Here is a 20,910-nt window from a genome sequence, read left to right on the forward strand (position 1 = left end):
GAGATCCATCCAGTTCTCACAATTTGGGCCAGGGACAGTTTCCGTGATGAGCGCTGTGTCAAGAATGCAGGTGCCAATTTCCGTCACCTTTCAGTGTCAATGGCTACCAGAACCAGCTCGTTGTTGGGATATGGATAGAGTGGCAGCCCTGTGAGGGCCTTGTCGGAGACGTCATGTGCAGCTTGGCCCAACAAAGCTGCCATCGTTTCGAATGCATCATTGCCGGCGTTGTGGTGGCCCCGGACGACTCTTTTCCCTTTTTTTTCGGTTTGGTTGCTGCCACTCGAATCTTCTCGGAATCTCGAATTTGACAACCAAATCAGACAGGCCTGACATGAATTTTGTCAGCATCACAGTGGTGGGTAATTTAAAAAGCATGTATATAGACCTACCCTTTGGAAATCCCGAAAATTCGTGATTGTCTTCCAGGATCCATTTGGTGTCTAAAGTCGCGATCGCCGCGCCGTGCTTGAAGGGTTGCCAGCCAATATTCTTGAGTTTCGCTTCGTCGCTGCCGCCGTCATGGAACACTAGAATGAGTGGGCGTTGGCCTTGGTCATTGGCGTAGACATCCTCGTCGAAATCGTTGGGGTCGAAACCGAGGACGCGCCTCCAAAAATCAACGTCAAGGAGGTTCGAAAGACCTCGCTCGTGTCGTGCCTTCCGGCGCCCCATTGTGACGGTTGAGACTTGTGTCAGATATGGTGGTCGCGAAGCTGCGAAGTGAAGGGCGCAGCTGTGTGTGCGATGAAATTTGCCTATTGCCTAGCGTCACTTCCCAATCGGGCGGCCACGGCGGCCTCTGCAGCCGCCGGCCTTTGCAGCGCCGACGCTGGCAGATCAACCACTACCTGCACAACTTCAAGATCCTCGTCATTCCATACCTCCATTAACCGACCGGCATCCTCTACCTTTATCAGCCTATCATTTTCTATTATGCCACGTCGACGCTTCTTCAAAAAGTCGAATACGCCCGAACACTGGCGTCGTCACGCACGCCACCTTGGCTTCACCTCACCGCGCGGCCGCCCCAATGTTGACGTCTTCTTCGCGAAGGTTATCCTGAACGACAACGTTTCCTGGGCATTCGCCATACTCCGCGACTTCTTCCTGTGGGAAGGTCGATTCCAGAGCGATGACGGCATATGGGACACCATTCTATATGGCAACTTTCTTCTTCCGTCCTACGACGAGACCATCGGCGACCCAGATGACATGACTCGTTGGACATTCCTTCAGACACACCGTCGTCTTTTCATGCGCCAAGATGAGTCAATCGCCATGCGGATTGATCCGGACTTCGAGGAACGCGATGCCATCCTGCTGCTTTACGCCATGATTCACGAGGTTATCAGACAGAGGAACATTGATATCGACGAGCACGAATCGGTCTTCATGGCCAGCGAAATTGCTGAAGGTCTCATCAACGCCTACATGCAGGAAACAACCGCCGCCGCATTATTCGAAAGCTTGCATCCCTCTCGTCGCCATGCCTTCGAACCCTATCACCTGACCACAAACCACCGTCCAGCGGGTCGCCAGCAACAGAGCTCTTGGTGGCCACCCAATCGCGAAACAAAAATAAAATTAAGAAACAAGAGCTTACGGAGATCCTGGTCTCTTATCTATGGCTTATTCCAGGACTCGGTATGGAAAACTTGGGTAATAATGATCTTGTTCAATAGCACATTGATGTAATTGATCGTGGGATCATCAATATCGTGGCAAAAGTAGTACGATTGATGAATTAGCTTTTACTCCTTTAATTTCGTTATCATTACACCTCAGTATTACTCGTCCGAATGCGTCAAAAACCAAACTAAAGACATTCGGTCACTTCCCTTCACTCAAGAAGAGCAAGCAAACTCGACGGTCCACTTCCCACCACTCAAGCCATCGACCTCGACTCTCTCAGCCAGAGCCTTGTCTTCTTTCTTCTCAATCTCCTTCGTCACCGTCTCCGCCTCCGACCCACCATCGGGCTTCACCGTCAAGGTGCCGGCGCAAGACGGGTACTCGACGCTCACGGCGCCAGTCGTCCCCTCGGGCGTCTCGAAGGCAATGTTGAAGGCGCCCGTGTCGGCGTCCCTCGTGTTGTTGGTGCTGAAGGCGCCGAGGTTAGTGGAGAAGCCAGCCTCGACGCGGGTCAAGTCACCAAAGCTCGGCTCGACGCGCCAGGTCTCGCCGGCGGCGGTGGTGAGCTGGATGCCGGCGACGCGGAAGGTGAGGACGCCGGTGGGGCCGGTAGCCCAGCCGTGGGCGTGGCTGATGCGGGGGTCGTTGTTGTAAGGAGCGTAGTGCAGGTCGCCGGTGGTGCTGTAGCCCTCGATGAAGGTGCTGTTGGTCATGCGTGGGTCGTCGAGCATGAAGCCCCACTGCAGGCGCGTCAGGGCCAGCGCCGCCGATGCGTTGCCCGCCGCCACGTGCGCCTGCAGCTCGAAGCCGCTGATGAAGGGCGAGATGGCGTCGTGCGCCTCCGGAGCCGGCGCCCCGTACTCGGTCCACCGCCCCGCCAGGTTGGTCGAGATCTGCGCCGCTTGCGTCGAGTTGAGCGTCAGGTTGGCCACGACGGCCCACGCGTTGCCGTCTTGCGGGTGCAGCGTCGTCGTCTCGTTGTCGCGGTACAGCCCGGACGACGCGTCCCAGAGCAGCTCGTTGGCGGCGGCCTTGATGCCCGAGGCGGTCGTGGACCAGGAGCTGAGGAGGTCCGTCTCGTTGAGGGCTGAGGCGAGGATGGACACCTGGTTGATGGTGTAGTAGAGGATGGCGTTGGCCTCGATGTTGTGCCCGCCCATGCCGAAGCGCAGCCAGTCGTTCGCCGACGTCACGTTCATCAGGCCGCTGGAGTCGATGAAGCTGAGAGAAAAGTCCATGGCCAGCTTGATGCTGTCCCACATGCTCTGCAGATAGTCCATGTCGCCCGAGTACAAGAAATAGTCGGCAACGCCAATGACCGTGTAAAGATGGTACGTGTGCGAAAGTATGTAAGTGAATGGCCGGCCGGCGTACGGGAGCTGCCCGGAACTCTTGTTCTGGATGTCGAAGAGCGAGTTGAGAGAGTTTTGTATGGATATCAGGTCGTTCGTCGAAGCGACGACGCCAGGCACAGCGATGGCCATATCGCCAGCCCAGACCAGTCTGTCACGCTTGGCGCCATCGACGAGTGCCGAGGTGCCGTTGGTGATTGTGTAGTTGACATACCACGGCAGGGAGCCAACGTCGTCGGAGCTCATGTTCGAAGTGATCTTGTTGAGGTAGATGAGGGAATCGCCATACTTGGGGTCGATGGTGCAGATCTGGTTGGTGTATGCGCCTGTTCAGGGGGTTAGCCATTGAGCTTCTGGAGAACAATTGAGTGGTGACACTTACCGGCATACCACACACGGTTCAGTAGCTCATCTGTCATCCGTCAGTCGATGTTTCTGGGCCCCTTGCTGAAGTGATTCCTACCATCGCAGTGGAAGTAGCCCGTATAATTCCTAAGCTGGTCGTCGGCGTAGTGCGGCATAGCCGTGTAATGCGTCGTGACCTGCGTGACCTCCAAGCTGCCCGTGGTGTTGTGCACCAAGCTCAGGTACCTGAACGCACCGCGCTCGTTCTGCCTGGGCACGGTGTACACGCCCGCCTCCTTGGGCTGGAACCACAGCGTCTCGTCGATGCCGGCATCGGCCGTGGCATCGCTGCCCTCGCCCGAGATCCAGAGCGAGCTCTCAGAGAAGGTGATGCCGATGTACTGGTTCTCGTCCGACACGTCGCCCACAGTCAATGAGACGACACCGGCGATGTTCTTCTCGTAGTCGAAGGTGATGGCCGAGGCGTCGGTGAAGGTCGCGCTGCCCAGGGCGTCACCGGTCACGCTCTCGGCGCCCGAGACGGTACCATTGACCTTCCAGACCGAGACCGGGTGCAGCGTACGGCTGGAAGGAGCAAGAATGTATTCTTCGTAGGGAACTGCAAGCGCAGAAGCCGCCACGGTGCTGAGAAGTGCCGCAGTGCGGCAGAATGAGTTGGACGGAGCCATTCTTGCGGGTACGAGCGTGCTACTCAGGGCAATGTGACGGACACAAGCCGCGGCTCTTTAAGAGAAGGCCAGTGGGGTGTGCTCAAGAAAAGTCTCCAGAGGCTCACGAGTCAACGGGATAGTGACGCCCGAGACGGGTGGCGCCGGGTGACGTCCAATGGTCCAGTGCAGGGGGCATTATTCACGAAAGTAGTGTTCCCGCCAGGTCCCAGCAGGGATGGCGCGCCAAATCGTGGGGAAGCTTGATCAAAAGTTGGGAACGGCATGCTTGGCGTCTCGGTGTGGTTTTGGCCGAAGCCACATGACGTGCGTCATAGCGGTCCCTGGCCGGTGCACAGTGGCTCGACCTGGTAATGATGGGTCATTCGAGCTGCGGAGAGGTCGACCAGAACGTGCTCTCTTTTCCGTCGGGCTGGGCATCGGCAATCGGTCCTGCAGAAAACCCCGCTCTGCCCCCGCAAAATTGCAGATCCCGCATGTGGGAGCATTTGGCTCTTGAGAGTCGAAGCCGTCATCCTGAAGGCAGCCAATCATACAGACTGTTGGTAGAAACCGTAATCTTGCACTTACAGTCTGCGTGTATAAGTGCCGTGTCTTCGCAACTTCAACCCTATTGTCAACCATCAACATCAGACCATGCGACTGGGCAAACCTCGGCCGGCGAACTCCGCAATGTGGAGGCCACCAGACGGCGAACGGGCCAAGGACGGCATGAAGCGCGGGAGAGGCGGTCGACAGTGACACGAGGTCCAGAGCGCGGACTCTCCAAGACACCGACCTCCGAGACGGGAACGTGATGTCGCGTGTTCCACCAGAAATACTGCCATCACCATTAGCTCTGCTTTTCCAATTGATGCTGGGAACTTACCTTGTCTTGAGGATATGCTGACTGCTTTCAGCCACAAGCATGCAATTACGCAACGTGATTGTACCAAAAATCAATCAAAGGGAAAATTTTGCATATGGTAAAGTCCAGCTACAAGACACAAAAGGGAGTATCGATGAGACATAAACAAACATACCCACCATCCAGCAGACTCAACTAACATGGACCTCGGTTGTTCGTAGGATGACACGACCTCTCGGTCTTGAACTGCCTCCTGCGTGTGAGAGTATACCATCGTCGCTGGTTTTCCTTGCTTCGGAATCCCACTCCTTCTCCCCTTCTTTGGATGCCTTTGACACGGCCCCGCCAGAATCCCGGCTTGCATCTGAAGCGAGAGGGAGTTCCCTGTCCACTTCTTTCACACCGACAGAGACTTTTGCGACGTATGGATCCACCTTTCCCAGCTCTGCATCTGCTCGGGAGCGTGAAATGCTCGCCATGGCAAAGCTGTCTTGCTGTTTCATATATCCGTGCGCAGTGGAGCGACTGCCATAGCCGCTGTAACCGGTTCGGCGGCGGTTCCCAGAGCGTCCACCGGAGCTAGTGATGGCGCGTGCAGTCTCAAGGAACCAGTTGAACAGAGGCTTCAAGGCCGGTAGGCAGGCGGCGACGATGCCAATGTTCAGCTCGATGTAGTTCCACACATTAAAGGAATCGTGCCTGTAAAGGAGAGCCGTAGTCAGTAATCGTGAAGGGATAAGGTGTCCACAGCAATGGTACATACACTGTCCAATCCGGATCTTCAAGGACGTTCCACTGCTTGACACACTTGACGATGGCTGCTGCAGAGGCGAAGAAACCGAGACTAAGAATCGAGGCCAACGTGAGCTTCGTTCTAAGGTTGACCTGCAATTCCCAGATCAAAGGAACCGGAAGTGAGGCGAAGAGGAAGTCGGTGAGGATGTTCACGATGCTATTGAACATGCCGATGTTCCTGAAAGTGTTCATTGAGAAGCACTTGGCCTTCTCGGGCGGCATTCGAAGGGAGTAGTCCCAAGCAGCAGCGATGGGCGAACACTGGAAAATCAAAGTGCAGGCGCAAGATATGGTGAACAGGATGATGAAGACTGTGGGCTACAGGTCAGCAAGTATAAAACTACACCTCTCGAGATTCAACCTACTAATCATCCCCCATAAAAACCTAACCTTCCTCGTTCTCTCGGCAAGGCGCATGAGAAATAGGGCAATTGAGACCTTGACCGCGCTGACTGCGACCATGATGATGAGGCTGTGGACGTAAAGCCACTTGGAAAATTGCGTGTAGCCGACAGGGTCTGAGAGCATGACGATAGCATGCTTGCCCAGCCCGTATTTGGTCTCCTCAATGAAGCAGACCATGACGACTATGCTTAATACCTGTACGATTCAGTTGGAAAAATGGCACATTTGTACGAGGGGCAAATACCAACCATGGAAAACAAAATGACATAGTCGTCAGAGCCGACAAATCTCAGCATCCAGCCTCTCACATAGAGGCGGAGCATGACCACGGCCAGCGCCAAGGCGCAGAAGACGCTGGTAATGGAAATGATTTCATCGGCGGCACTGAAGTTTGCGTACTCTGGCGGAAAACTCGAAGGGCCTTCATCGCTGGCCGAATGGGAACCGGACTGACGCTTCAAGTATACAGACATGGTGGATTGTCACCGACGCCCATGGGGCCGTTGGCCTGTGCTAGGCCAAGAAAGGGGACTTGGGACGTTCGAAAGAAGAATGATGTGGAAAGAGCAGCTCAAGATATCTTCGGGGAGAATGACTTAGGCAAAAGGATGTGCAAGAAAACATGGAAGGAGGTCTGGAATGTTAAGGTGATACTCTGACCAGGATATTGCAGGCGAGAGGGGTGGGCTCGCACATGGCGTTCCTGTGCCTGGCGAGCGAAGCCGTCGCAGAATATGCATAGTGGCGCAAGAGCACATGGCGGGCGAAGGACTTCGGCACGAGACAGGTTAGATCGAGGAAGTTCCTCAGGTGTTCATGCCAGAAACGGAGAGGGCCGGAGACGCTGTTGCTGCAGATTTCCTCTTGCGAGAGACGGACGCAGGCCACGAGGGGAGGTGGTGTCCTCGGCCGACACCGAAAGCAGCGCCGAAGACGCCAGGCGGGCAAGACATGGCCCAGGGGTCATATCAAGGGTCATAACCCGAAAATACCGAATGCTCTCATCCAAAGTGCTCGGCGCCTTCCGGCTCAATACCAAGCCCCGAGACTGGCCAAGCTTCGCAAAAGTCCATAATAGACGGCGGGTTGCTGTGATAATCGACAAGGAATCCTCACACCAATGGTGCCTCAACCGGTGGTACAGCGCAGCTGACGTTACGGCGGGCCGTCAGCAATGTCCCTGGCGGTGGCGCAAGACACAGATTAATGGGTAGACTGCAAGGAAGCGATTGACCGGAGGCGGCTGCTGGTGCGGATTGCGCAAGTGCGGACAGGTGGCGGCCAAGGGCGTGAAGAGAGCAGCGCGGGCGGCGACGGTGCTGAAGCGGAAGGCTAGAGAAACGCTAGGCAGTGGGGAGCACGGAGCAGGTGTTTTCGCTTAGAGGATGTTGTTGCACTGCGCCGCTTCGATCTGAGGCAGGTGGCAGGGTCTGGGGAAAAGTACGAGCTATCGGCGCACGCGATTGGCTGGCTCGCTTGGAAACTGGGTCCAGCTCATGCACAGGCCCCGTGTCGCAACTGCATCTCTTCCCGCCCGCCCGCCTCTTCTATCTGCGATTCAGCCTTTTCCTTCCTCGCCCGTTCCCACTTTGCCGTGCCGCCGGCTGTCCCATCAGGCTACCAAACAGGGCCTTGCGGCGTCGCCCGAAAATTGGCGCGAGGGGGAAGCCTGCCGCTCTCCCGTTGGCACGCATCATCGACGCCGGGAGATCGTTGCTAGATCGCCGTCTGAGGGGCGTGCTCAAGACAAGACGCAAATCGCAGAACATCATTGCCTGAAGAACACGATAGCCAAGTTGCCAGGAGAAGCGATCTGTTCTGCCATCTCGGCTGCTCCGCTGCCACGGGTCCACTACCGCTGTTCCTGTATGTGTGCTTTTTTTAAAGCCCACATATTCAGGCACCGCTCGACCCCGGCAAGCTGCGACCCCCCATTCTTCGGCCCTCGCCCCTCCATCCATCCTTTTTACGTACGAGATGGTCCATCACTTAGTCTATGAGCATCATGACTTTCCCTGAACATGCTATCGAGTCCTCCTTGCTGGCTCAACACATCCAAACGAAGACTGCTGAATGAGCCCAAATTATACCCCCTTGTAGAACTCCACTCCACTGGCATTGATCATTACTCGTGTATATGTCCTCGCCAATACGGAGTCGTACGCGTCCCTGCGTCCAAATGGTTTAGAAATATGCATGGGAGTTCCAGAAACGCCCCGATTTCAGTATTTCTTCCTGGCGAATGTATAGTATGGCCACGTTATCGAAATCAATAGTCCAGTCGCCTAGCTGTGCTTTGCCGAGCAAGTGTCAAGCTGGAATTTCCCGTCTGTACCATGCTTGAATAAGCGAGGAGTGAATATTTTCTGCCTGGATTATTGTTGTCTTTTGAATAATGAAGGCCGATAAGCACTAGGGGCATCTACTCCCGAGATGCATGGCTCTTCCTGTAATTTCTTCGCACCACCTTTGCCAATTCATCTTCCATTGGCCTGTGAGCGGGCCGCTGCAACGCCGAGCTGTTCGGGCTTACACAATACACGACTGCTGTTTACTTAATTTGGCCCCCATCTTCATCGCGGCACATGCAGAAAGCCGCCACGGAGCCCACTTTAACTAGTTGCGCCGACGCCGCCACCTGCCAGTCCAACAATACCTCCGGCATCGCTACTCCACGGACGGAAAGCCAGCTCGCTTCTTCCTATCAATTGCCGTGCAAGAGCCAGCTTTGGTGGCGCCGCTTCGCAATTGGCTCCTGTTTGAGGCCTTGTTTTCCGGTATTCAATCACCGCGCTGCTTGCCTGCGCATTAACGCCGCATCCTCGCAGACATCAATTCTCCGAAGCCCCCGGCTGTGCCACACCGTTGCGCATAACCGACCGTTGGCCCCCTTCTAGAACTCGCCCGCGCGTAAAAAGACGTAGCAAATAAATTGGCAGCTGTCGCTGCTTCTACCACACCTTTTGCTACCCAACTTCCCACCAAGCCAATCCGTGGGGGCTACAACTTTCTCCACAATGCGTCTCGAGGACCTTGTCGCCGCCACGGCGCTTTTGGGTGTTGCCAGTGGCGCCGTCATTGAGAAGAAGGAGGCTGCCACCTCGCTCAAGACCGACCAGCTGGCCGCACAGGCGATGGGGAATCTAGCACAGTTCGTCCAGGTCAATGGCTACTTTTCCGACGGCTGCACACTCGAAAACATCTCTTTCCGGAGAGAATGGTACGTATTCCTCACGCTGAATCCCTGCCAGATTGCTAATCAGCAATGCAGGGGCGCCCTCTCTGCCGAGGAGAGGAAGGAGTATATTGCAGCAGTGCAATGCATCTCCACGAAACCCTCAAGAACTCCTAAAGAACTTTGCCCGGGTTGTGTCACTCGTTATGACGACTTCGTGGCCACCCACATAAATCAGACCCTGACGATACACGGGACGGTAAGTCAAGTCTAGCCTACGTATATCCACAAGCCTGGTACTAAACTCAGCAAAAAGGGCAACTTCCTTTCATGGCACCGCTACTTCACCTGGTCGTACGAGCAAGCGCTGCGCAACGAATGCGGCTACACAGGCACGCAGCCGTACTGGAACTGGCCGCAGTACGCCGAGGACCCGCTCAGCTCGCCCATCTTCGACGGCTCAGACACGTCCATGTCAGGCAATGGAGTGTACCGGAACCACACGCCGGTTTATGTTCCATCTTCTGCTCTCCCTTATGTCGAAATACCGCCGGCACAGGGCGGTGGTTGCGTGTATACGGGCCCGTTCAGGAACTTCACGACCCGACTCGGCCCCGTGTCGCCTGCCTATGAAGGCCTGCCAACAAACCCCAGTGCCGATGGCCTCGGCTCGAATCCGCGCTGCCTGCGCCGTGACATCAACCCCTGGGTGTCGTCGCGCTTCACCAACGACCTCAACACTTCTTCGTTGATCGAGACCTACTCCGACGTTTCAGACTTCCAGACCATCATGCAGGGCGATTTCCCTTCAGGCTACCTCGGAGTTCACACTGGGGGGCATTTAACTATTAATGGCGACCCTGGTGGAGATCTTTTTGCCTCTCCTGGCGATCCGGTACGTGGTTGAATCCCCTCCCTGTTGAACTTCCTCCATACCCCCCTTTTCAGCCCCTTATCAAACCCCAACTAACAGCAACAAAAGGTCTTCTTCCTCCATCACGCGATGATCGACCGTGTCTGGTGGACGTGGCAGAACCAGGACGTGGCCGCGCGCACCTACGCCGTCGGCGGCACCCACACCCTCAACAACAGCCCGCCCAGCGCCAACACGACACTCGACGACATCCTCGACCTCGCTTACACTGCCGACCCCATCACCATCCGTGATGCTATGAGCACTCTTGCTGGCCCATTCTGCTACGTATATGTGTAGCGCAGAGTTAATCGAGGAGTAATGGATTTAGAGCGCGCGTAGGTAGAGGCGAACAAGAATTGGAATTGGTTTCCCCTTTTATTGTTGATATTCTCTTCAGCGTCTACTCGTAAGTACTTTTCTGTTTTCTTGTTAGCAGCGGAAAGGAGAAAAATGAGAATAGCCAAATAAACTATAATATTAGTCATCATCTGCAGAGTGTTTCGCTTTGAGGATAAAGTCATTTAATGTCAGGCCATATCAATGGCTATTAGCACGTACTGAAATCAGTACGGCGTCGTGCGTTTTGAAGTTCGACATTTAACCATGTTGAAGATTTGATTTTTGAGCCCATTCTTCCATCGCTTGGGGGTAAGAATTCAGGGAAGGGCCGATGCTACTCGTTATGCGATATTCTGTAACGGAAATGTACGTAGATTCCATTTTCTGCTGTTGAAAAACGCAGATCCTGTTACAGCGAGTGATGAGAAATTTGTACAGGAATGTAGAACCTATTCCACCGTAGGCATAAAAGCCCTTGGAGAAATTTTGCACAAGGCATGAATCACATATCCATGGCAATCACAGAAAGTCTTATATTCAGTTCACTCATGAATTATCAATTGTTTTTTTTTCTGGTCTGATAGTACCATTTCTTCCCAACCTAAAAAATAAAAATAAAAAGAGCCTGCTGGTGCTAGTTGTGCAAGAGCGGGGATGTCAAACAGACCTTGCAATCGATAAAAACCGCTTAGAAAAACGCCATCAGATGATTATCGCTCATAACAAGCCCTCCGTTTCGAGCTCTCGAAAGCCAGTCATGTAACTGGGTTGAGAGCCATTTATTTCCTTCTCTGCTGCATGCCCAAAATCTGGACCATGCGGACGAAGATGTTAATGAAGTCAAGCTCAAGGCTGATGGACTCGTTGACGGCATCACGCTGCATCAGGCCGCGCTCGGACAGGCGGGCATGGTGCAGGACCTTTTGGACGTCGTACAGGGTGAAGCCACCGAAGACGGCAAGACCACCGTAGAGCCAGATATTCTCGGTCCACATGAGGGTGCGGGCAGCAGTGGCAGGCAGGACCATGGGAGCGAGACCGGAGAGAGCAACAATGGCGACGCCAGCGAGGAGAGGACCACCGAGGTAGAGGTACTTCTCCTGCTTGGCAGTCGCGCCGACGAAAGCGATGGAGCCCATCATACCGACGGTGTAGAGACCAGCGCGAGCGAGCAGGGCGGGGTGCATGAACATAAGCGGCGAGAGGAGAGCGGCCTGGGTCAGGTTAAAGAGACCCCACAGAGCGTACTTCTGGACGTAGCTGGAATGCCAATTAGCAGGAGACCTTTGTTCCAAAGGAGGGATAGCATACTTATCCGGGCGAGTAGCCATGCAGCCGTACATGGAGCCGACAGACCCCACGAGGCCAAGGCCAAGAACAAGCCAAGGGTTCGCAGACATGAGCCTGTAGCTCCATCCATTGAAGTGCAGAGTGCGAGCCGCCAGAGCAATGATACCAACGCCGAGGCCAGTGTGCAGGAAAGTGTCGTTCAGGTAGCTGCGCTCGTGGGGCGGCATGCCGCCATCTTCGCGGGTCTCACGGTTGAAGATGCTAAGAAGACTGTCAGCTTGGATTCGGGCCATGGACAAAGAGAACTAACAGGTTGATAGCCAGAAGAGTTCCTCCGAAAATACCGGCGCCATAGATCAAGCGCTGCCTAAATTCAGGGTTCGAAGTGGTGGCGGACTGCTGCGAATAGTTGCGGCGGAAAGCACGGAAGGTGTTGCGGAAGACATTGTTCGACTCGGCGAGCGAGGGCGCAGCGGTCCTTGCGGTGAAGAAGCTCTTGGGTGCGGACTTGAGCGGCGTGTTGTGGAATGCGCGGATGGTGGCTGAAGAGGCTTTGGGCGCCTGCTTCAGAGCAGACGTGAGGGCGAAGGGTCGCCGGAGCATGAACGCCATGGTGGGCGGTGCGTTCAGGCAGGTTGCAATTGCTTCGTGAGGAGAGAAGCGGAGGCGAGCGAGAGAAGCGCGGCAATGGCAGCTTCAAAGTGACGTCTTAAAAATCATCACGTGGGGGCCGCACGGGCCAAAACGGAGTTCCGTTAACTCCAGCCCGCCCTCGAATCTCATCGAATCCTTTCCGTCATGATTGGACCGCCCCAGAACCTGCCATCTCTTTTGCCTCAGCCGCATCCATCCACTTACGTATTCCTGCTTCTAGCCTCCGTGCTAGGCAGAACCGTTGTTGCGTGGCCGGAACCTGAACTTCACACAGCAACACATCTCGGATCAACGGAGGACTGAAAAGCACACCCATGCCCTATCACCGGCAGTTTTCGTCCGTGAATTGCTCCACCTTCTCACATTACTCGAATCTCAACCTTAGGCATGAGATCCGAATGCAAAAACTCTGTACCGGCAGCTGTAAAGGTGCATAATTATAATGCATCCAACTCGCATCCTGAATTCGCAATAAACAAGGGACCGATGTCGTGTATTGGGTCTTATCATTCCCAACCACAGGAGCCAAAGGCAATATTGCACCCACTTCACAGAGACGTCAGGAGAAGTCAGCCTCAGAGTCTTTTCGGAAAAGAGTAAAAAAATTGACCAGGACCTTTGGCTCTCCGATCTGGAGCTCTAGTGAACACTCTCGATCCGGAATACCAGAGGGGCAAGCCAGCTCTCAAAAAAGACAGACCCCTCAACTCCCGCCCCAACCACTCCCCGCGGGGCCCCATGCCCTCACCTTCCCCCCTCTGCCCAACCAGCCCATGCGTCTCGCATGCTCCCAACCGCAGTCGGGACACCAACCATGTACCGGCTTTTCCACCTTCCGCGGTTGTCGCACGCAATCTTTCGGGATGCGAAAAGGAAGTATCATTAGCTGGGGCGATGCTGTACAATGTACGGCTATCTCATGAAATGCCGGTCCAGGCTCAGTCTTGGGATCTGTTGTTTGCGTGAAAGTTGCTGGAACTCCTGCAGCTGGTGTTGGGAGTGTGGGCGCTGCTTCGCTTGAATCGCTGGGCAGGCGGTCGAGGGAAGCAAGCGTGACAGTATTTGGCAAAGACGAGGACTTCGGGATATTCTGATGTGAGATGAGTGCAGGATCGACGGGCACTACATCATGGTACTTCGGGTTATTAATTTCGTCCAGGGCTCGTTGAATTCTAATGCAAGGCTGCTGACCCCAGTGCGCAGGCCGATGCGAGACGTGCGAGCACATCGTGTACCGAGGAATGAGTATGTAGCACATTCAGAAAAGATGTTCAAAAAGACTTTTGAATGGTGGAGAGAAGTATTGATAGCGTCTCAGCAAAGAAAAGCGTCCGTTTGGCACAGCCTCGTTGGAAGGGTGACAGCTCAGCCAACGCTGAAGAGATGCCAAGATGACAAGTCTGTGAGTATTCGTGTAAACAAACGATAAAGAAGTCTGTTTGTTCATCCATACCCAGCTATTATTGATCCATGATTGATTTATTTGAGATGGCACCGACGGCCGTCCGCCACTGAGTCCGAGTTGTAACATGATTAAATATAAGTCTGGGGTCTGCTTAGGCATTCTCTCTGAACATAGCTGACGTGCCGTTAACTGCCGTGGAGCTACTTCAAGCTTCGCTTCTTGCGGTAAAATTTGGCAATGTGTCAAAGCCGAGAGTTGTCGTGTGTTGCCTCGTACGGAATCTGCGCTTGAACTGGACTTGTACGTCTTCAACTCTATCGATTCGCTCCTTTCGATAAAGTGGGGTTGAGGTAAGAACCGGCCAATGATAGTAGGTGACTGGTCTGGGCATACTCATGTAGGAAGTGACGCCGAACTTCTTACGAGAGCCCAGTTTGGAATCTGGCGCAGGAAACAGTTTCACAAAAGTTCTGTTTTGCGCGTGAAGTGCATAACCTCAATGTTGCGACCATGGAGATACCTGCATTAGCTATCCTCATGACCCGTCACTATGACCAAAGCCAAAGATGGCTTCTTCCAAAGAGCACAAGACTTACCCATGAAACTAGGATAAGGCGGTGATAGTCGTCATTTAAAGGAGGGAAAAGACAGTTCGTGCCACTGGTGAATTGTAAGTCATTTGTGAAGTCGAATGAAGTCAGAGGAGCCCAGGGAGATTGATGGCTGCCTGAATAGCCATGTGTACACAAACAGCGTGTTGCATTTTGTTGGTGCGGGGTTCAGGTGCGATCCGTGCTGCGATTCTCATGGGTTACCTGAGAGCCGGCCAATCCTCATTTTCTGGACGCGGATAACTGCACTTGAGTACAATGTATCTAACAGTCCTAGTGGTCATCCCATGTGATACGTGGTACGTAGATTTCTTTTTGCGTAGGGGCAATTGAGGGGATTTAAAGGGAACAGCACCAATCAGAAGCTCGGAAGGTGTACCGCGGGTATTCAAAGTAAGAAGCTGGCTCGGTGGCCAATTGTTACTGGCAGATTGGAATGAAACATTGTTTAGCCTATGCGGAAATATTCTTGAAGACATCGGTTTTGCCAGTCATATTTTGTCTTCTCAAACATGGGTGGTTCCGGGTTGAGCCGCAAATGGGAGGCAAAGATGCAGGTTCAGGCTCCAGCATTGCATATCGCTGCATGCTTGGGTGTTTATGCAAAGCAAACAGTGTATGCGGGAACGGCCGTAGCACCAGACATCATGTGCGGACAAGACATCAGGGGCCATGCTGGCGCGTATTACATTTGGGGCGAATCACCATTGGATACTATTCTAGCGTTATCTCGCCAACACGACAACTGACAGCTGTATGGCCAGAGATACCAGGGACGATAAACCGAGCAAATTGCAAATGCTTGTTAAGAAATCGTTCAAACCAAGTTAACCAACGTGGGAATGGATGAAAGTAGCTACATCATTGACATTATAGGCTACCGAAAGAGACTTACAAGGCCTTGAGTAATTAGATTATCAGTAGCGGAACAATTTAGAAAAGATCCGTCATCGCGCCGTGGCTGGCATCTCCGACCAACCTAGCGTATTTCGCCAGGACTCCCCTGGTGACTGGCCTCTTCGGAGGTTTCCATTCAGACAGTCTCTTCTGAATCTCATCATCGCTGAGATGGACATCGAGCCTATTCTTTTCTGCATCAATTGTGATCACGTCATCGTCACGGACGATAGCGATAGGTCCTCCAACGGCTGCCTCGGGAACGATGTGGCCAACAATGAAGCCATGAGATGCTCCACTGTATCGTCCATCGGTGATTAGTGCCACGTTTGTGAGCTTGGCGCCCATGAGTGCGGCAGATGCCTTCAACTGCTCAGGCATGCCGGGCCCACCCTTGGGACCCTCATAGCGCACAACGATGACAATGTTCTTGCCATGTGGAATCTTACCCTGGGAGAGCGCCTTGTCAAGCTCGCTCTCCTTTTCGAAGACCATGGCCGATCCTGTGAAGCTCAAGCCCTCCTTGCCCGTGATCTTTGCGACCGCACCACCTGGGGCCAGGTTTCCGCGCAGAACCTCGAGGTGGCCAGTCTTTTTGATAGGATTGTCGAGACTGCGGATGATCTCGTTTCCTTGAGGAAGGGAAGGCCAGGACTCTAGGTTCTCCGAAAGCGTCTTGCCAGTGACAGTGAGAGTCGAGCCATCCAGTAGGCCTGCAGCGATCAAGAGCTTCTGAACCGAAGGGATGCCACCAATCTCAAACAGCTCCGACATGAGGTACTTGCCGCTTGGAGCAAGATTCGCTATGAAAGGAATCTTGTCACTCACGCGCTGAAAGTCGTCGAGCGTGAGAGGCACACCAGCGGTTCCAGCCATGGCAAGCAGGTGGAGAACACCGTTTGTACTGCCACCAACAGCCATCATGAGAACCATGGCGTTTTCGAAAGACTTCCTTGTAAGAAGATCAAGCGGTTTGATGTTCTTCTCCATGCAGATCCTGATGCATTCAGCTGCCTTAGCGCACTCGCGCATCTTTGCTGGGCTGTCGGCAGGCGTGGACGATGAGCCCGTGACGGTGAGACCTAGCGTTTCGATGGCCGATGCCATCGAGTTGGCAGTGTACATGCCTCCACAGGCGCCGGGGCCAGGGCATGCATTCTTCTCCAGATCATCCATAATAGCATCCGGGGTGATTGTAGGGTCATGCTCGGCTCTCAGGGTGTTGTAGATCATAGCACCATGTGCCTCAAAGCAAGTGGAAATATTGATGGGCTTCTGCAGCAGCTTTGAATAGCCGGGCTTGATGGACCCGCCGTAAAGCATCAAAGCTGGGCGGTTATGACGTGCCATGGCCATAACACAGCCAGGCATGTTTTTATCGCAGCCCGGTATGCAGATGTTGGCATCGTGGTGCTGTGCGCATGTGACAGTCTCGATACTGTCGGCGATGATCTCACGGGTCTGGAGGGAGAAGCGCATGCCTGTAGGGAGGATTAGCATGCAGTGATTGTCTGAGCCTGGGTGGAACTTACCCTCTCCGCCTTGCGTAATGCCATCAGACACACCAATGGTGTTGTACTGCCATGCCAGCATCCCTTGCTTCTGAACGGCATCCTTCACGGCCTTGCCCAGATCAAGCACTTTATTGTTGTGTGTCAGCGTTATCTCGCTTTAGAGCGGCTTGGGGTTGGGCTTAGCTTACAATGCATGCTGCACGAAAGACTCGAATTAGCAAGATCAATAGCAACTGTGCATCAGCGAGTACCTACTTGCATGGGTTCCCCTCCCACCAGACGGAGGCGATGCCAACCTGCGGAGCAGTCTCCATGGTCTCTTTGTCGGGCACGCCAGCTGCGTACAGCATGGCCTGGGCACCAGGGCAGTCATGGCCCCTCGTGAGAATGGTTGAGTACTTGTTTAGCATAGGCTTGCCGTCCCGAGTGGCGTCATCTGGAGCGTGCGGGAAGGTGAGGAAGCGTGGCTCCTCGGGCTCTGACTGCTTCTGGAGGTTTGCTGAATCCATGGTGGAGGAAAGCTGAGGGATCAATTGGAGAACTGGAGGCGCAATGGCCGTTGGCAGAGCGGGCAGACATTTTGAAGACGGTGCGGGTACTGCGCTCTGAGCTACCCCTCATCGGCCGGCTATTGGTGAACCGTCTGGAGTCGGCATTGCTGGTGCGTTGCGGAGGGCTAGCTCCACAGCGGGCAGCCTATCGAAGCTTTTCCGATGTGCGCGCCGCCTGTCAGACGCCGCGAGATGGCCCTCTCGGGCCAAAGACGATGCGATGGGTGAATCAGCAGTAGTCGCGCGCTCGTGATTGGCCAATGCAATGCGGGGGGGCACTAGCCGATGCCGGCGTGCCGATTCTCCGACGACAGCTCAATGCCTCAGGCATCAATCCAACCCCAATAACGCCCGCGCCGGCCCTGCATTGGGCTGGCGGGTGGACGCGGCTGGGCGCCTGCCCTGAGAATCATGGCACCGTCGGCGGCGGGCGAACGCGCCAGCTAATGCAAGCTAGAGGGGTGCTGCAATGAGCTGCGCAGCGCACTCTCTTTGTCGCGTACGTCATAGCCAGCCCCAGCCCTGTTTTTTTGAGTCACCGAACACGGCTGCTCTTTCAACACCAAACACATAGCTGCAGCTTGCCTGCCTGCACCTAGCCTGCCGCGCCCGCACGTGTTGGAGCTTAGCGCGCTCCTCCGACAAATCGATCGCGGCGCCGGCCGTACCCGCTGCTGGGCTGCACAACTTACATACGCCCCAGCCTCGCGCCAGCGCCCACGTGGAGCACTACTGGCATTCCGCGCCCGTCAGCATTCGCCCTGCGCGCAGCCTCAACCTGGAGTCGTTGTTGCGACGTCTCCTGAGCTCGCACGTCGGCCTCATTCTACGTGTCGATCGTTTTCCTCCACACGCGGAAGCACGCCTTGCATTCCCGCCCGTCATTGGCCCGCTGCCTGCTGCAAGCGCACTAAACCAGCTGTGCTTGGCCTCTCCTCCAGACCTCTCTGCTGTCTCTCCGGACATGGAGGGTCTTCACCGTGGCCATGGCGTCTTCGCTGCTACAATCGCCGTAATGCTGTTCGCCCAAGATGCCTTCGCCTCCATTCTTAAGCCGCAGTTTTTCTCAACTCCGGCCTCCCTCAATGCTTCTTCGCCGCCGCTCTCAGCCGACCTCGAGGGTCGATTGTCCCCCCTGATATCCCGGCTGCTCGCCCTGATTGGTGTCGATCCTGCCCGTCCGCTGTCCGTTTCAGACATGGCCAAGATCTCTCTTATCTGCGGCCTGATCCCCGGCCTGCTGCTTCACCGGCATCGGTCACAGAAGAAGGGGGACGACAACAGCAGCCTCTCAGATACCATTGGCCAAGGTGGGGACTGCAAGATGACTTGGAAACCACACGCTAACCCCTGATGCCAGATGCCGTGGCCACTGACCCCGGTCTGCTGAAGAAGCACTCAACCTACAAGTCATACACGGTCACGAGTACTGGCTGGACCTACCCCTCGATCCGCACCTTCTATCGTCCACACCCTCAGGGCGATAAGCTGCCCAAGAAGCCAGCTCCGCTCCCATTGCTAGTTTTCGTCCACGGACTTGGTGGTTGTGCCGCCCAGTTCCAGTCTCTCCTGACCAGTCTCGTCAACCTAGCCCCCTGTCTGGCCATCGATTTTCCAGGCTGCGGTCTTTCCGAGTTTGCGCCAAAGAACCCTCGAGCCTACCATGCCAATGCCCTCGCTGCCCTCCTCGCAACGGTGGTTGACGAACATCGTGACAAAGAAGCCGGTCAAGGAGTGATATTCATCGGGCATAGTCTCGGTTGTTCAATCTCTGCTTATTTGGCATCATCGTCTTCTCCAGAAGCTCATCATCTGTCGGACCATGTGCTGGGTTTCATCGCCATCTGTCCCAAGGCGGAGCCTCCGACCGAGGAAGAGGCAGCTAAGTTCAGGAAACTGCTGAGCATCCCCAATCCAATCTTTGACCTATGGCGTCGGTGGGATCGGAGAGGCGGAACTGAGAGTGCCAGTGTGCGGCGATTTGTTGGTCCTGACGCCGATGAGGAGACGAAGAAGCTTCAAGTCCGTTTCAATAAGCAAAGTCGCACTCCCGTCTGGAAAAGTATGGCTCTAGGGACACTCCCCAGAACATGGTACCGAGGCCACTCAGGCATCGTAGCCAAGAAAGAGGAGGGTATGCCGGGAAAAGACATCTGGGCGGGTCTCAATATGCCAATCTTCCTCGTCGCTGGAGAAGCGGACCCCATTACACCGCCGAACGAGCTCCGTAAAATCGCATCCTTCCTCGGAAAAGATGTCGGGCTTGCCGGGGAGAAAGGACCAGAGGCCATTGTCGACACGGCAGCTCCAGTCGATCTCACAAGTGCGAATGGATCGCCACGAACTTACAGAACAGGTTCCGAAACACTTCTGGACAGCCTTGACAGCGACTCGCTCCCGCCGCTCGATGTCTCGATTACTACCGATGGAGAAGCGTCAGTGAGTCTGAGGCCTAAAGCAAAATGCCTCAAGACTGCCATCCTCCCCTCGCCCGCCTCGCACGCCTTACTCTATGCACCAGCAACAGCAAGAACTCTGGCGGGTTTGATCCAAGGTTTTCTCGCCGACCGCGTCGACAAAAGACTTTCACTCGGCTGGCAGCTCAAGTACCTTACCACTGAAGGGAAATGGGACGTCAAGAACTTAAAGAAATGGCAAGCCGTCACTCCGGTCTCAGAGCCTATCGCCGGGGTTTTCCGTGCGATGAAAACACTGCGCGAAGTCGATCCTACCCACTGCCCTCGAGTGTTTGTCAAAGATTGGCAAGGCAAGATCCGCGCTGTCGTCGACATCAGCCACGAAAGCCCGGTTTATGATCCAAAAGGTCTGGAGAATGGTGGTATCCAGTACCACAAATTTCCGACTGTCTCTAAGCTTCCGCCTACCGAGGACGAGGTCAAGCAGTTCATCACAATGATCGACAGGCTTCGTGGTGAGAACTCCAGTGTTCCTAGCGAGGAGGCATCGTACAAGCTGCCATTGATTGGTGTGCATTGTCATTACGGCTTCAACAGGACGGGCTTTTTTATTGTATGCTATTTGGTGGAGCGGCTCGGATGGACGCTGCAGAATGCGATCAACGAGTTTGCCAAGAAGAGGTCGCCTGGAATTAGGCATGAACACTTCATCGACACATTGTTTGTTCGTTATCACGTTGGGTTGAAGAGAGCCCCGACTTTGTAATATTGGATGTGTTTAGATTGGAATGGCGTTCGGGAAAAATTCCTAGGAGATACCAGGCTTGGACGGATTCGGCGCTTCTCTGTACATTTTCTGTTGAGACAGACTACTTATGTCCGACATAATTGGATTATCTTCATCGAGGCATGCAACGGATAGGGAGATAATATTTTCTTGTAAATCTGCTGCTGCCAGCGGGATTGCGGAATTAAGGGTGCATCCTGTTTCCTAGTGCAGACCATATTACACCACACTTGTCTGTAGGCTTTATTGAAATTTGCAAATTCTCGGCATTAGTGGCTGAGGATTT

At 54.5% G+C, this 20,910-nt stretch overlaps 8 protein-coding genes across 8 annotated transcripts; 3 read left to right on the forward strand and 5 right to left on the reverse strand.

The window, feature by feature from the left end:
• Positions 1 to 216: 216 nt before the first annotated feature.
• On the reverse strand, positions 217 to 675 carry LTHEOB_7769 (DNA polymerase III subunit alpha; the record flags this gene model as incomplete). Its single annotated transcript, XM_035517171.1, has 2 exons — positions 217 to 329; positions 393 to 675. 2 exons carry the CDS (start codon positions 673 to 675, stop codon positions 217 to 219), a joined length of 396 nt encoding a protein of 131 aa, XP_035370788.1.
• A 261-nt stretch (positions 676 to 936) lies between these two features.
• On the forward strand, positions 937 to 1,513 carry LTHEOB_7770 (uncharacterized protein; the record flags this gene model as incomplete). The annotated part of the gene is made up of 2 exons (XM_035517173.1): positions 937 to 1,417; positions 1,470 to 1,513. 2 exons carry the CDS (start codon positions 937 to 939, stop codon positions 1,511 to 1,513), a joined length of 525 nt encoding a protein of 174 aa, XP_035370789.1.
• A 334-nt stretch (positions 1,514 to 1,847) lies between these two features.
• On the reverse strand, positions 1,848 to 4,021 carry LTHEOB_7771 (Alpha-L-rhamnosidase; the record flags this gene model as incomplete). Its single annotated transcript, XM_035517174.1, has 3 exons — positions 1,848 to 3,313; positions 3,370 to 3,399; positions 3,451 to 4,021. The coding sequence occupies 3 exons, from the start codon at positions 4,019 to 4,021 to the stop codon at positions 1,848 to 1,850; spliced, it is 2,067 nt and encodes a 688-aa protein (XP_035370790.1).
• Positions 4,022 to 5,059: 1,038 nt separating this feature from the next.
• Positions 5,060 to 6,541, reverse strand: LTHEOB_7772 (Phosphatidylserine decarboxylase; the record flags this gene model as incomplete). The annotated part of the gene is made up of 4 exons (XM_035517175.1): positions 5,060 to 5,567; positions 5,632 to 5,974; positions 6,029 to 6,263; positions 6,317 to 6,541. 4 exons carry the CDS (start codon positions 6,539 to 6,541, stop codon positions 5,060 to 5,062), a joined length of 1,311 nt encoding a protein of 436 aa, XP_035370791.1.
• Positions 6,542 to 9,085: 2,544 nt separating this feature from the next.
• On the forward strand, positions 9,086 to 10,456 carry LTHEOB_7773 (Tyrosinase central domain protein; the record flags this gene model as incomplete). The annotated part of the gene is made up of 4 exons (XM_035517176.1): positions 9,086 to 9,288; positions 9,340 to 9,502; positions 9,560 to 10,138; positions 10,226 to 10,456. The coding sequence occupies 4 exons, from the start codon at positions 9,086 to 9,088 to the stop codon at positions 10,454 to 10,456; spliced, it is 1,176 nt and encodes a 391-aa protein (XP_035370792.1).
• Positions 10,457 to 11,277: 821 nt separating this feature from the next.
• Positions 11,278 to 12,400, reverse strand: LTHEOB_7774 (Bax inhibitor family protein; the record flags this gene model as incomplete). Its single annotated transcript, XM_035517177.1, has 3 exons — positions 11,278 to 11,758; positions 11,810 to 12,049; positions 12,099 to 12,400. 3 exons carry the CDS (start codon positions 12,398 to 12,400, stop codon positions 11,278 to 11,280), a joined length of 1,023 nt encoding a protein of 340 aa, XP_035370793.1.
• A 2,991-nt stretch (positions 12,401 to 15,391) lies between these two features.
• On the reverse strand, positions 15,392 to 17,378 carry LTHEOB_7775 (Dihydroxy-acid/6-phosphogluconate dehydratase; the record flags this gene model as incomplete). Its single annotated transcript, XM_035517178.1, has 4 exons — positions 15,392 to 16,836; positions 16,888 to 16,995; positions 17,058 to 17,065; positions 17,125 to 17,378. The coding sequence occupies 4 exons, from the start codon at positions 17,376 to 17,378 to the stop codon at positions 15,392 to 15,394; spliced, it is 1,815 nt and encodes a 604-aa protein (XP_035370794.1).
• A 1,057-nt stretch (positions 17,379 to 18,435) lies between these two features.
• Positions 18,436 to 20,603, forward strand: LTHEOB_7776 (Alpha beta hydrolase fold protein; the record flags this gene model as incomplete). Its single annotated transcript, XM_035517179.1, has 4 exons — positions 18,436 to 18,730; positions 18,781 to 19,482; positions 19,531 to 20,386; positions 20,435 to 20,603. 4 exons carry the CDS (start codon positions 18,436 to 18,438, stop codon positions 20,601 to 20,603), a joined length of 2,022 nt encoding a protein of 673 aa, XP_035370795.1.
• Positions 20,604 to 20,910: the final 307 nt, after the last annotated feature.

Source organism: Lasiodiplodia theobromae (genome assembly GCF_012971845.1).
Source record: "Lasiodiplodia theobromae strain AM2As chromosome Unknown scaffold_24, whole genome shotgun sequence".
NCBI classification, from domain to species: Eukaryota; Fungi; Ascomycota; class Dothideomycetes; order Botryosphaeriales; family Botryosphaeriaceae; genus Lasiodiplodia; species Lasiodiplodia theobromae.